General features: G+C 40.3%; 1 protein-coding gene across 25 annotated transcripts in view; it reads left to right on the top strand.

Moving 5' to 3' along the window:
- Positions 1 to 762: 762 nt before the first annotated feature.
- AGFG1 (ArfGAP with FG repeats 1) overlaps positions 763 to 12888 on the top strand; it is a 73715-nt gene continuing 61589 nt past the window's right edge. For 13 of the 25 annotated variants that reach the window (XM_070489567.1, XM_070489565.1, XM_070489564.1 and 10 more), the window contains exon 1: positions 1386 to 1926. In XM_070489567.1, coding sequence (XP_070345668.1) covers positions 1733 to 1926 — 194 coding nt within the window. In that variant the 5' untranslated portion in view covers positions 1386 to 1732. Of the gene's footprint in view, positions 1070 to 1385; positions 1927 to 12888 lie in introns of those variants that run through there. The other 12 variants (XM_070489568.1, XM_044751197.2, XM_044751195.2 and 9 more) reach the window with 5 other exon arrangements.

Here is a 12888-nt window from a genome sequence, read left to right as displayed (position 1 = left end):
GCTCTGCTGATTTCATGTCTCTACCACCGCTCCACATTTGGCAACGCCTGGGGATTTCTGGTAGCCATAACTAGGGAGGTGGGGGGAGATCGTTCTGGCAGCTAGTGGGTAAAGGCCAGGGATGCTGCCCCATATCCTACAATGCATAGGACAGCCCCTACACCAAAAACTTATCTAGTCCCAAACGTCCATAGTGGCAAAGTTGAGAAACTCTGATACAGAGAGAAGAGCAAGGGTCTTGGGTCCAAAGGGAGCTTCGCGGTACAAAGGGAAATCCACTGTGGCTGAGTAAACCAGGATGAAGTGAGAGAGGCAGGCTGGGCTAGATGATGGAGAGCGTTTTTGGGCACCGTGGGGAACTTGGAATTGTCCCCAACGCAGTGGGCAGCCCTTGGAGAGTTTTAAGCAGGAGACGAGAGTAACCCGTGCAATGCGCTTAGCATATACAAGCGCTTAATAAATACTGTCATCATCATCCTCGCGCCTTCTCTGGTTGGCCCCAGCCGGAACCCAGGCCTCGGCGCGGCCGCAGTAACTCCTCCCGGCCAGCAGAGGGCGCGGGCCGGCACTTGGCCCGAGGCCGCCCGGGGCGGGCCTCCTCTTGCCGTCCCCCTTCCTCGTCTCTCCCCCTCAGGAGAAGTCGGGAAGGTGGCGGCGGCGGCGGCGGCGGCGGCGGCGGTTGTCCCGGCCGGGCCGGTTGGTGTGGCCGTCAGCTCGCGCTCCGCAGCGTCCGCGCCGCGCCCAGCCCGGTCGAGTCGAGCCGCGGCGGCCAGGTCGGCGCGGGCGGCGCGCGCTGACGGAGGGCGGCGGCCGCGGCCAGGGCGGCCCGTGGGACCGCGGGCCCCCGGCGCAGCGCCGCCCGGCTCCCGGCCCTGCCGGCCTCCTCCCTCGGCGCCGCGGCCATGGCGGCCAGCGCGAAGCGGAAGCAGGAGGAGAAGCACCTGAAGATGCTGCGGGACATGACCGGCCTCCCGCACAACCGCAAGTGCTTCGACTGCGACCAGAGGGGCCCCACCTACGTGAACATGACGGTCGGCTCCTTCGTCTGTACCTCCTGCTCCGGCAGCCTGTGAGTGCCGGCCGCCGGGCGGGCGGGGGGCCCTTCCCCGGGCCGCGGGCCCTGCGGGGGTCGGGGCGGGGGCGGCCGTTGGGGCGCGGGCTCGCGGGCGCGGCGGCGGCGAGCGGCGGGCGGGATGCGCTCGGCCGCCGGGCAGGGGATGCGCTTTCAGTTTCGCAGGGCGAGGGTCCAGGCTCTGGGCAGCCTTCGTGGGTGGGGCGTGGGCGGGGTTGGGGTCGGCAGGGGGCGCCCCGGGTGCGCATCTCTGGTCCCCGCGGAGCCGGCGCCGCCTCCCCAGGGCCTCCGCTCCCCGGGGCGCTGACCCGCCGGGGCTGTGAGGGAAGCACGGGAGGAGGCTGGGGAGGGCCGTGCGGGTCCTTTGTGCGCCCCGCCTCTCGGCGGCCGGGGCGCGGCGGTCCCAGCGAGGCACCTGCCGGCGCCGTGGAGGGGGTGGGGGAGATGCTGGGGTGGGGGAGAGCAGGGACGTGGCTTGGGCTTTTATTCCTCGGCTCGAGAGTCCCTAGGTCACTAGGAGAAAGCAGGCACTTAGCAATAGTAGCGGGCTTAAAAGGTCTTGATGGCTGAGATGTGAATCCCAAGGGAAAAAGTTGGAGAGGATTAATTGCGAGAGAGGAAGGTGGAGAAACCGAGGTGAGGTTGTGGGGTTTTAGCTTTATGGTCCAGAGAGTCTCGAAGAGTTTGGGGGAAAGTTTTAACGGAAATAAGGTACTAACTAGAAGCTGTGTCATTCTAAATATGGTGGTGGTATGTGTGAGACTCCTCTATCAATACCCGAGTGTCCTGGCTGTATGCAGACATGGGGAGAGATGGAAAGACAGCATTGTTTCAGAACGTGAACTGGTGGGATGGTTTGTATTTGTTTTTCTTTGCTTCATTACGCTTTGTTTTGATAAGATTTTTGTTGCTGTGAAATTTCCTTTGGAAAGTTTGCAGGTGATTTTGGGACTGATGATAAGTTGCTTTTATGCAGTAATTCAAAGTAAATTATTGACGAAGTGGTAGTTACTAAATATTCTCAAAGCCTTTGTTGTTCCCAAACATCTACTTAAGTTCTTTCATTTGTACCATTCCCTCGAATAAAGTATTTGGTACCCCCCCAAAAAAACTTCTGTAAGATTAATATGGAGACAAAGTATGTAATATATGAGAAAACTCGTATTTGAAAAATGCAGGACATGCCTGGTAGTGTACGATTTCCTTTTTTTTTTAATTGGGTGAAGAAGCATTCTCAGTCTTTCATGACTGTTATTTCTTCAGCAAACATGTTTTGGGTGCCTGCTAGGTTCTAAGTGAAACCTTGGAGTGTGCTGATAAATACAGCAAAATCCTTGTTCTCTTGGTGCTTACATTCTAGTGGGGGAGGTGGTAATACATAAGTAATTAAGTGAGAAAAATGTCAGGGGTAAGTATGTGCTAAAATGGTATGAAGCACTCTAAGAAGCTGACAGTTAGTGATATTATTGAATTACGACAGAATCCTAGAGCTAGGTGGTATCTAGGAGATAGTCTGGGTCATGATTTTCATTTACAGATAAAGTTAAATGGCTTATGTTGTGCAACTTTGGTTTTAAAATGAAACCAATAGTCCCGTTTGTTTTAAGTGTATTTGACTTTTATTATGTATGAAATAAGGTTCTTTGATACATTTAAAGTGTTTGGTTTAAAAAAAATATATATAGGGGCTGGCCCCGTGGCCGAGTGGTTAAGTTCTCGCACAGAGGTAGCACCACTCATTAAGCCATGCTGAGGTGGCGTCCCACGTAGCAGAGCCAGAAGGACCTACAACTAGAATACAAAACTAGATACTGGGGGGTTTTGGGGAGAAAAAGGAGGGAAAAAAAAGAAGATTGGCAACAGATGTTAGCTCAGGTGCCAATCTTTATAAAAACAAAACAAAAAATATGTATATATTTACTGCTCTGGATTTCTGACAGTTCTTTGTAAGTATAGCAGGGCAACATTTAGTTTATTGCAGCAAATGTATTTTATCGAGAAATATTTCTTCCTAGGTTCCACATTTCAGAAACATCCTGTATAAAAGGATGTCTCAGTATGGTGACAATTGTTTATTTTAATGGGATTTAATCTGTAATAGATAGGACTTCATATGTCTGTTTAGTGGTGATTCCACAAATATTTGTTGCTCACTTGGCTTTGTTATACACTGTTAGAGGCACTGGTGTTTCTTGGATTCTACTATCCTTAAGAAGCTTACTTTCTAAGTATGTAAACATGGTTACAGTACATTGTAATGTTTTCTCTGAATGAGCTATCCATGAAATATGTAAGTGGATGGGGAAAGCTTCACAGAGGATTTGATGCCTGAGCAAAGACAAGATCCACGTGGCAGGCGGGTTCCTGTAGTTGAAAGAACATGTGCTTATGAGCTAGATAAACCTGGTTTTGAATTCTGGCTCCACTTATTAGCTATGTGGTATTGAGAATGTCACTCAGTCCCTTTAAGCTTGAGCTTTCTCATCTGTGAAATGGTGAGGATAAGGTTTACTTTGTAGATTTTGGATGTAGATTAGTTTTCAATATTAGAGATAATGTGTGTTTAACCTCTCACACAATGCCTGAACATAAGAGCTCCTCTCTGGGAGGAGAGGACATTCCGTGAGTAGGGAACAATACGTGAAAGACATTGAAATGAGAAGCACCCTTGTAAAAATATGTCAGTTTTGATTTTTTAGATGTGTAACTTAAAACCTGAGTCAAATTGGTTTAAAAATATGACGGGAATTTATCATTTGGTTTTAAGTAAGACTTTATTCAGTGGCTTAATAATGTTGCCTAGATTAACCTCTTCCAAAGGTGGCTGCCTCCAGCTCCTGGAGCTACATACTGCCTTAATTTTATATTGTTATTCCAACTCTTCCAGAAGTTCTGCAGTTCACTTTGGGTTAGCTTAGGTCATATGGCTTCCTTGAACCAGTGCCCTGATTTGACACGTGTTCTGTGCTGACTTCATTGGAACAAGGATCCTCAAATTGAGTTCCCAAATCAGAAATCTTGGATTTGGGGGAAGGAAGGAATGGATGCTGGGTCAAATGTCTGCTGCAGAGATATTGAAGGGACAGTAACTCCTGAGGATTTTTTTCTTTGAAAAGCAATAATGTAGGAAAATAATTTAAGAAGAATAATGTAACTATTGAGTTTAGTAATAATTATATGTTTGCTATTTAGATGACATGGTATAATGGGAAGAATATAAATTTTGGAGTCAGATCTGTTTTTGTTTTATTTTTTTTTGAGGAAGATTAGCCCTGAGCTAACATCTGCTGCCAGTCCTCCTCCTTTTTTTAGCTGAGGAAGACTGGCCCTGAGCTAACATTTGTGCCCATCTTCCTCTACTTTATGTGTGGGACGCCTACCACAGCATGGCTTGCCAGGCGGTGCCGTGTCTGCACCTGGGATCTGAACCGGTGAACCCGGGGCCGCCCAAGCGAAACGTGCGCACTTAACCGCTGAGCCACTGGGCCGGCCCCTGGAGTCAGATTTTCACATTGCCACTAACTTTATGACTTAGAGCAAGGTATGAAGCCAGGCCACTATGTGCAGGTTGGCCTGGATCCATCCTCTCATCCTCAAAGTTTCTTTATTTCTGAAAAGAAGATGATAATACATAGCTTACAGTTGTACAATAGTACAATTAAATGGTACAGTTAATTGAATATTTATTGAAGACATACTGTATTCAAGGATGGGGCTAAGCAGTGGATATACAAATATGAAATAAGGCGTGCTAGCTACCATTCAGAAACCTCGATTTGCTGAGAAATGCTGATACACAGGAATGGTATCTCCCATCATGAATTCTAAATTTTAGGAGAGTCACATACCTTTTATCATTCATTTAGCAAGATCTCTGTTCAAGTAAATTGAACAAGCATCTTATTGTTAATATTACTAGACCCACAGCTAATCTTTTCTTTCTTCTTTTCCCAGAGACTGTCCTGTATGTTTGTATGATGTTCACTCAGAATATATAACTGAATTCAGATTGTGAAACTTTAAAATAGACTTTAGATTTAGGTACAGTTAAACTATTTGTTATTGAGGCAGATAGGGAGTGTTCCAAGAGATTAATTTGTTACTTTCTGGTTCTGTCTACAGAAGTATTTAAAATTATGAATGGACATTCCTTTATAGCCAACAATAAAACATTACCTTCATGTTAAAGAACTTTTAGTTCAAGACTAGTTTTAGACCAAATTATTTGTTTTGTGTAGACTAACACTGATGCAATCAGTAAATAGTTTAAGAATTGTTTTATCCTTAAACAATGATTCATGAATTTTTCAGAGGGGTTTTAGATAAAATAAAAAATAATATTTGAGAAACATTGCGTTCCTCTTTAATACCTCTATGTTATGTGGACAGTTGCATTTAAACTTAAAATTTCACGGGTGGATAAATGTAGCTGGACAGTGACTTACATTCTAGTGCAACTCTTATGGTGAATCTTTATTGCAAGAATTTTCACTTTTTAAGTTTAAAGCTGGACAAGTGAAAAGAGGCATTTTGTTTGTTATTTTGCAGTTATTAACATTAGAGTGGATTGTAATTAATACCCTTTAGGAGCTCTGTTTATAACATTCAGGACCTCATGAGGTCACAGTGGCCAGTAAATATCCTTAATTCCTTGTCCAGTTCTTTTAGTACGCTAATGTGCCTACATTCAGGGAGATATTTTGACAGTGTAGTACAATTTCAATTCAGTGTAAGTGGGAAAACTATTTGATACTTTTCCAATGGTGAAGGACAGAATTTTTTTTAAAGCAGATATTAAGTGCCAGGCACTAGTACATGTACTGCGGATGCAACAAAGTGTTTATTGGAATGAAAAATATAATAATAACGATTAGTAGCGTTTATTGAGTGCTAGCTGTGTGTCAGGCCTTGTTCTAGTAACAATCAGGAGGAAAGTACTGTAACCCCTGCCCAACTTTAAATGGTAAGATTAGCATACACTCTTAATGCTTTGCTGTGATGCTCTGCTTGATATTGGGATCCAGACTAATGCCAATTCCACCACAAGTGAATGGATAAAGAGTTCCAGTGGATTATTGTAAATTGTTGTGAATTCTGTATTTTGGGGATTTAAATGGTAGATTTTACTTCATTGGCTTTTAAAAGGCAGGACAGATAGTTTATGAATGTATCATACATTTTTGTTTTATAGCTGTGTCATGCTTTATTTTTAAAAGAGCTTCTTAGCTTCAAGTGTGTGTTCTTAACTTTTAATTTTATTCAGAAACTGCTGTTGTGTATTGTGAGTGCAGTGGGAATGTGGAAAAAGAATGCGAAATACCTGTTCTTTTGAATTTGGCATATCTGTACTGCCATGAGTAATTCTGTTGCTATTTTCTGTATTGGGATTTTAATTAAAACCCCTCGTTCTACACGTTCAGGGTTGATGGGATTGATAGTGGTTAGGTTTATCAAAAAAGTCAATTAAAGCAAGCAATCATAAAAAAAATATTTATATATATGTGTATATATATATATATATATATATAACTTAGGTTTTTTATTTTAACATATAATTCTTAATTTGCCAGAACTTTTACGTAACACCTAGGACTTCGGCTATAGTTCCACTGATTAAATTCTTTGTCCCCTCGATATAACCCAGACTCACATTGTGGTGTTCATGATTTTTGGAATTTTGTTACTTTTTAAAGTAGTTTTCAGTGCTGAATTGTTCTAGATCTTTTTTTCAGTCTTAGAATTTTTGTTCACAGTTAAATTCAGCTTTTCATAGTGACTCGATTTAGTTAAATCTCTAAACTACTTCACTTAGTTTTCATGGAAACTATTCTCACTTCTGTCAGTGTGTCACATAATATTCAGTTAAACGATATATTTACTGAATATTACAAACTATATCACCAAGAATGATACCACTCTCGATAAGCATAAAACTCAGTTGGAAAGAGCAGGAGAGAGTGGTCTTCTAGCCATGAATGTTCATTGTGCAATAGGCATTTGCTCTGGGTTTGTCAGCGCGAAGGAGAAACATGGATTCATCCTGTAAATTGATTAAGAGGGGCTCTTCTCTAGTGCTGTAAGCACTTTCTGTCCTAGGAAAACTCCAGCATACAGGATGTGGTGACATCATTTGCATGTAACTTGGTGCAAAGGCATCATTTTCATATCAAGTTTGTCTCTGATCATCTCATTAGTCTGTGATTTTTGGCACAATGTGATTGTAAACACTTTGATGTTTAGTCAGTTCTAAAGTAGTGGTTGTACGATTTGTCTAGATTAAATTTATATTAAAACTTCAAATATTATCAGTGAGCTGGATTTATTTATTTATTTGAGGAAGGTTAGCCCTGAGCTAACATCTGTGCCCGTTTACCTCTATTTTATCTGTGGGACGCCTGCCACAGTGTGGCTTGATAAGTGGTGCGTAGGTCTGTGCCTGGGATCTGAACTGGCGAACCCCGGGCTGCCACAGGGCAGCACGTGAACTTAACTGCTGCACCACCGGGCTGGCCCCAGTGCGTTGGATTATAAGTAAAAAGAATTAAAACATTCTTGTAAGGAACTTGGTGACCTCTGTACCTCACTGTAGAAAGCTTTGCCTCTTTAGAAACCTTTATATATATTCCAGTATCACTGATATTTTCAGTCTTTTCTATGCAACATTCCTAATGCTCACATTCCTGAGAAACTCCTGTGGACATATTCAGGACTAGGTGCCATTGCCCTTCCTGTTTTCTCCCCCAACTCAATAATGCATTTCCCAATTCACCTAGTCAAAGTGGTGATTGTCTGGGAATATACACCTTGAATTCTTCTAATGTATATAAAAAAAGTAAATCATTCATAACTTTGGATACTTTGATTACATGTAGTTTCATTACATTAGTGGTAGGTTCCTTGTTGACATTCTTTGCAACCTCACACATGGCAGCTGTTGCCTTAAGGACACCTGATTGGACATGATTAGAAGGAAATTCATTAACTTACTTTACAGTAGGGATGGGAATCTTGTTTGAATTGTTTGAAGCATGGGAAATGGCAGTTTTGGTTTTTTTTTTTAAGTTAGAACATATTTTTTAAAGACTCCTGAGTAGGACGTAGTCTCCGATTGGTACCATAACTGTTCTTTAGAGAGAGGAGAGCCATAATTACACCCTGCTTTTCTTCTGGTTGTTTAATTTAGGAGAGACATTAACAAACTGGAGCATGCTCTAAGAATTTGATCAGGATGATAAGGAGATTTGAAACTGTATGATTGGAACATTTCCAGAAACCAGAAATGTCTTCAGCTTAAAGAAGAGAGGACTAGGGAGTGGGGGAGCTATACATACGATCGCTATTGTTGCCTAATTTAAGCCCTGTCATGTGGAAGAGGTAATAGATTTATTCTCTAGGGGGAGACACGAGACCAGTGTATGGAAGTTACAGAGAAACGTAAATGTTTAGAAAAGGAAGAGGAATTTTCCTTGTGATTGTCAGATTTGAAAAATTCTTGTTCTCCCATTTTTTCTTAAATTTTGCAAGCTCTTTGGGGGAGGAAGTATGAAAATCAGGAGAACTAATAACATGGGAAGATGTGAAAACTCTTCCTCATTTCTCTCTTCAAACTTTTCTCTCTTACTCAGTGAGTCTTGGCAGCTTGAACTTGGAACAGTTGTGTTCAGTAGGTACTTCTATAAAAAGATTGCTAGTGTCTGGTAAAGAAACTTGATATTTTTGAAATGTAAAAAATTCTTTAAGTTTTCTAGGAATGCTTTTTTAATCAGTTAAAGAAAACAACCTGTAAGTATGTGTTAGTTAAGTTTAATTTTGAAGAGCAAGAACCATTTATTTTCTGTTTTTTTGTTTAATTTTTAATGCAATTTTAATTTTTCTCAGAAGAATACATGATGTAATTTAAAAAAGCAAAGGCTTGTATTGAATGACAGTCATCTATTCCCTTTCTCCATTTTTGATTACCATAGACAGTGACTTTGGACTCTTGTCTGTTCCCGTATCCTATATTTACCTTAATATTTCTAACTAACATACTTATAGCTATATTTTGGATTTTTCAATGTTGGCTTTTGTCTGTTGTTTACTATACAAGGAGGAAGATAAGGGTTTGGTGCTCTTAACACTCCTCTCATCCTCTCCACTTGCACTCTGCTTCTGGTCCTTCAATATAATGATATCTCAAGTTTTGGTTAAATCACTATTCAATATTTGCCTTATTTTGTCTATGTCCATATTCCCAGCTGAGTCACGTGGTATATTACTACTGTATTTTCTTTCTTGTACCACCTTTTCCCCCCTGAAGTTTATAATTATCTAGTTTTCTTCATTTGCTTTGTTTTCCATGTAAGTATCATTACTGTATCCCCATATAAATTACCTCTGCAATATGATCAGACACATCAGGTACTTTTTATTTTGATAAGTCTTTTCTGGGTACTTCTGTCACCTCTGGTCTGGAAATGCCGCTCTCTAGGCCTTCTATGCAGCTGTCATCTTGGGACTTTACTCCTACCTTCATTCTGGAAATTCCCTTCATGCCTAAGCTGTGCTCAACCCTTTCTTTCCAGGACCTCCACATCTCCATTAGCCTCCTAATTAAAGGTTATGATCATTTTTGAGAACTGCATGGCTGAAAATATCTTATTCTGCCCTCATTTTTAAACTAATAGTTTATCTGTATTCACAAAGATGAAAATACTTTACCTTTGAAATTTTTAAGGCATTGCTTAGTTGTCTTCAAACCTTCAGTATTGCTGTAGAGAAGTCTGATGCTGTTCTTATTACTGATTCTTTTTACCCCATTTTTTCCCTCCTTTTTTGGGAGTATATATAAATCTTTTTATCCGTCTTATTCTGAACCTTATATTGAAGTTTTTAATTGTAGGTCTTTTGTTTAATGTTTTAGGCATTTTTTTTTGATTCATTGATTTGGAAACTCATGCTGTTTTTAGTTTCGAGATATTTTCTCCAATCTTGGGGAATAAAAAAGCCTTGCTGTCACTCTTCTAGGAACCAAGTTGAGGGAGGGGACTGAGGGCCTAGAATTTATCACTCAGTATGTAGAGTCTCAGCTGAGACCCCAGTTTTTAGCATGGTACCTAATAGCAATCCTGAGCTGTGCTTGAGTCCAGAGTCTATTTGATATAATCTCTCCAGATTAAATTTTCCTTCAGACTTCTGCCTGGGGCCTGGTAGGGATGGTCCTGTGGCGGTAGGGGAACTGGGAGTCTTAACTATATTCCACCCTACCTAAATCACCGAGCCTGCATCTGATTCCTTTCGTGAGTCTTTCAGGGGCTGTGTGGTGGGACTCAGCTTCCAGTTGGGCTTCTCATTACTGGCTTTCTTTGCTCTGCATAGTCAGATACTGCTGATATATTCACTTTTTATCTTCCAAATTTTGTTATTAGAGAAGTGTAGTGTGCTTTTGGGCTCCTCCCTTGTTCTCTGTCCCTCTGTCTCTTTGTGGGTTAATGTGTTTTTAATTCCTTTGCTGTCATTTCAGTGCAGTTTGGAGGGGTAGTGAAGACATTCTTGAGTTTTGTCCACTTTTAACTGGAATATCTTAATTAGGTTTAAATTGTCACTGAGTATTATTTTTTAGATGCTTGCCCTAAGTGTTACAAGGTCCTTACAGGGTAGTATTTGTGACTTTCAAAGAAACCTCCAAAATAACAATTATGGTTTACACCATGTTCTGTGTGTTTTTTCAGTGTTTTAAAGTTGGGTTCTGAGACTAATATTTTGGACTATCCAATACATACAGTGTCTTGGCATCAGCAGTCTGTGGAATCTTGGTAACAAGTTAAAGACATCTTCCATCTGTTATAGATTTTAAATGTATAATTTTTACAATGTGAAACATTATTTATATGTAATATTTTTACTAAATAACTAAGAATAGATCTAAATGTCAAATTAACTTTATTACTTCATGCCAACATTAGCAATACCACATATATTTCCACAGCCTATTAAAATATTTTAACCAGCTTCTCTCCCAGCAGGAGAAAATTAATAAAACTAACTAAATAAGCCTTCTTACGTATTCATCTAGCGCACATTGTTATTTGAATTGAACAAATGGCTATTTGCAAGATTGTTTGAGGCATGGTTAAGAGCAGCATACTGGTGGACATATGGAACGAGTCACACCATCTGGTAGCAGTCATACCTGGGTGGTGGTCTTTAAAACTAAAACTCCTGGAGAGCTGCACGTGACTTAATTATACTGCAAAAACATATTGGGCTCCACCAGTGGGTGACTTTGGAACTTCTTGAAACCAGTTAACTGGCAAACATGCTTTCAAAATATCAACACTGCTGTTATTAAATGAGTCATTATTTAATTTTTCTTTTTTGCACTAAACTGGAGACTTAAAATGTGTATTTTAGGATCTGGAATGGGTGGTACTTCAATATTGGCACTGTAAAAATGATATGGTTTACTTGCTCAACACTTTCATCCAATGGTTATGACTAATGTCATTACAGTAAAGTGTTTTATAAACACTAAGTTCACATGACAGCTAGACTAGGCTGAGCAAAAAAGGGAAGTGGCACCAGCTTCCAGGAATATGCTTTAAAAATAGCTAGATAAATAAAAATTGCTTTGATCAGTAAAGGATCTTGCTCATTTAAATGATCAAACCTGATAGATGGAGAAGATGGTCTGCTAATGAGAGAAATTTTATTTTAATTCACCTAAAAGTGGAGATTACTATAGATAGTAACATGGAATCTGGACTATAGTGTCTTATTCTTAAGTTAACATACATTAACTTTTTGGTGTATGGTTCTGTAAGTCTGTATATATAGGCTGTATAGATTATATAGGTGTAGATTGATGTAACTACCACCACAATCAGAACATGGAACTGTTCCATCACCCCTCAAGATTCTTCGTAGCCCTTGTCTTTCCTTAACCCCTGGCAAGAACCGATCTGATCTCCAACACTGTAGAGTTTTTTTTTTTGAAAATGTCATGTAAATGGAATCATACAGTGTATCATCATTTCAGGTTGCCTTCTTTGCTCAGCATAGTACCTTTAAGATTAATCCAACTTAGTTGTTGAGTATTCCAATTGTTTGTTTCTCCTTATTGCTGGATAGTATTCCATTGCTTGTGTATTTATCCATTTCCCATTTGAGGAACAATTGGAATTGTTTCTAGTTTTTGATGCATATGAATAGAGCTGCTACAAATATTTATGGACGGATTTTTGAGTGAACATAAGTTTTCATTTCACCCTGGTAAATAAGGAGTGGAGTTGCTAGGTTTCATGGCAAGTGTATGTTTAATTTTATTAAAAAAATAATAAAGTTTTTCGTTTGTTTTGTTTTGATTTTCCCATTATACTGCATTGGAAGCTGTAAGTTCCATGTTCTTTTATGGTCACCTTTGAAATTTTATTTTCCATACTAACGTTCTAGAATTAATCAGTATTTTACCTTCCCTTTCAATAATACAAGGTCTTTAAAACTAGAAAGTACCTTCACTTAAGTGCTATTATTGTCAAAATGTTAAATTTGTCTTCCCCTCCCATAAATTGGACATTTTTTAAATCAAATGATGTTTGTTTAGATTTGGCTATGTGTTTACCAGTTTCTTTGCTTGCCCCTTTGCATCTCAGCACTTTTGTGGGGTCATTTTTCTTGTTAAAGTGTATATGTCGTATGTTTCTTGAACAAAGATCTTCTGGGGTAAACTCTTGGTTTTTGTTTGTCTGAAAATATCATTATTTTGATCTTATACTTCAAAGGTAGTTTTGCTGGGTTCACAACTGTTGTTTTATTTCTTACTACTTAAAGATAATATT

The sequence above is a fragment of the Equus asinus genome, chromosome 19 (genome assembly GCF_041296235.1).
Source record: "Equus asinus isolate D_3611 breed Donkey chromosome 19, EquAss-T2T_v2, whole genome shotgun sequence".
Taxonomy (NCBI): domain Eukaryota; kingdom Metazoa; phylum Chordata; class Mammalia; order Perissodactyla; family Equidae; genus Equus; species Equus asinus.
This window is presented reverse-complemented; position numbering and strand designations above follow the sequence as displayed.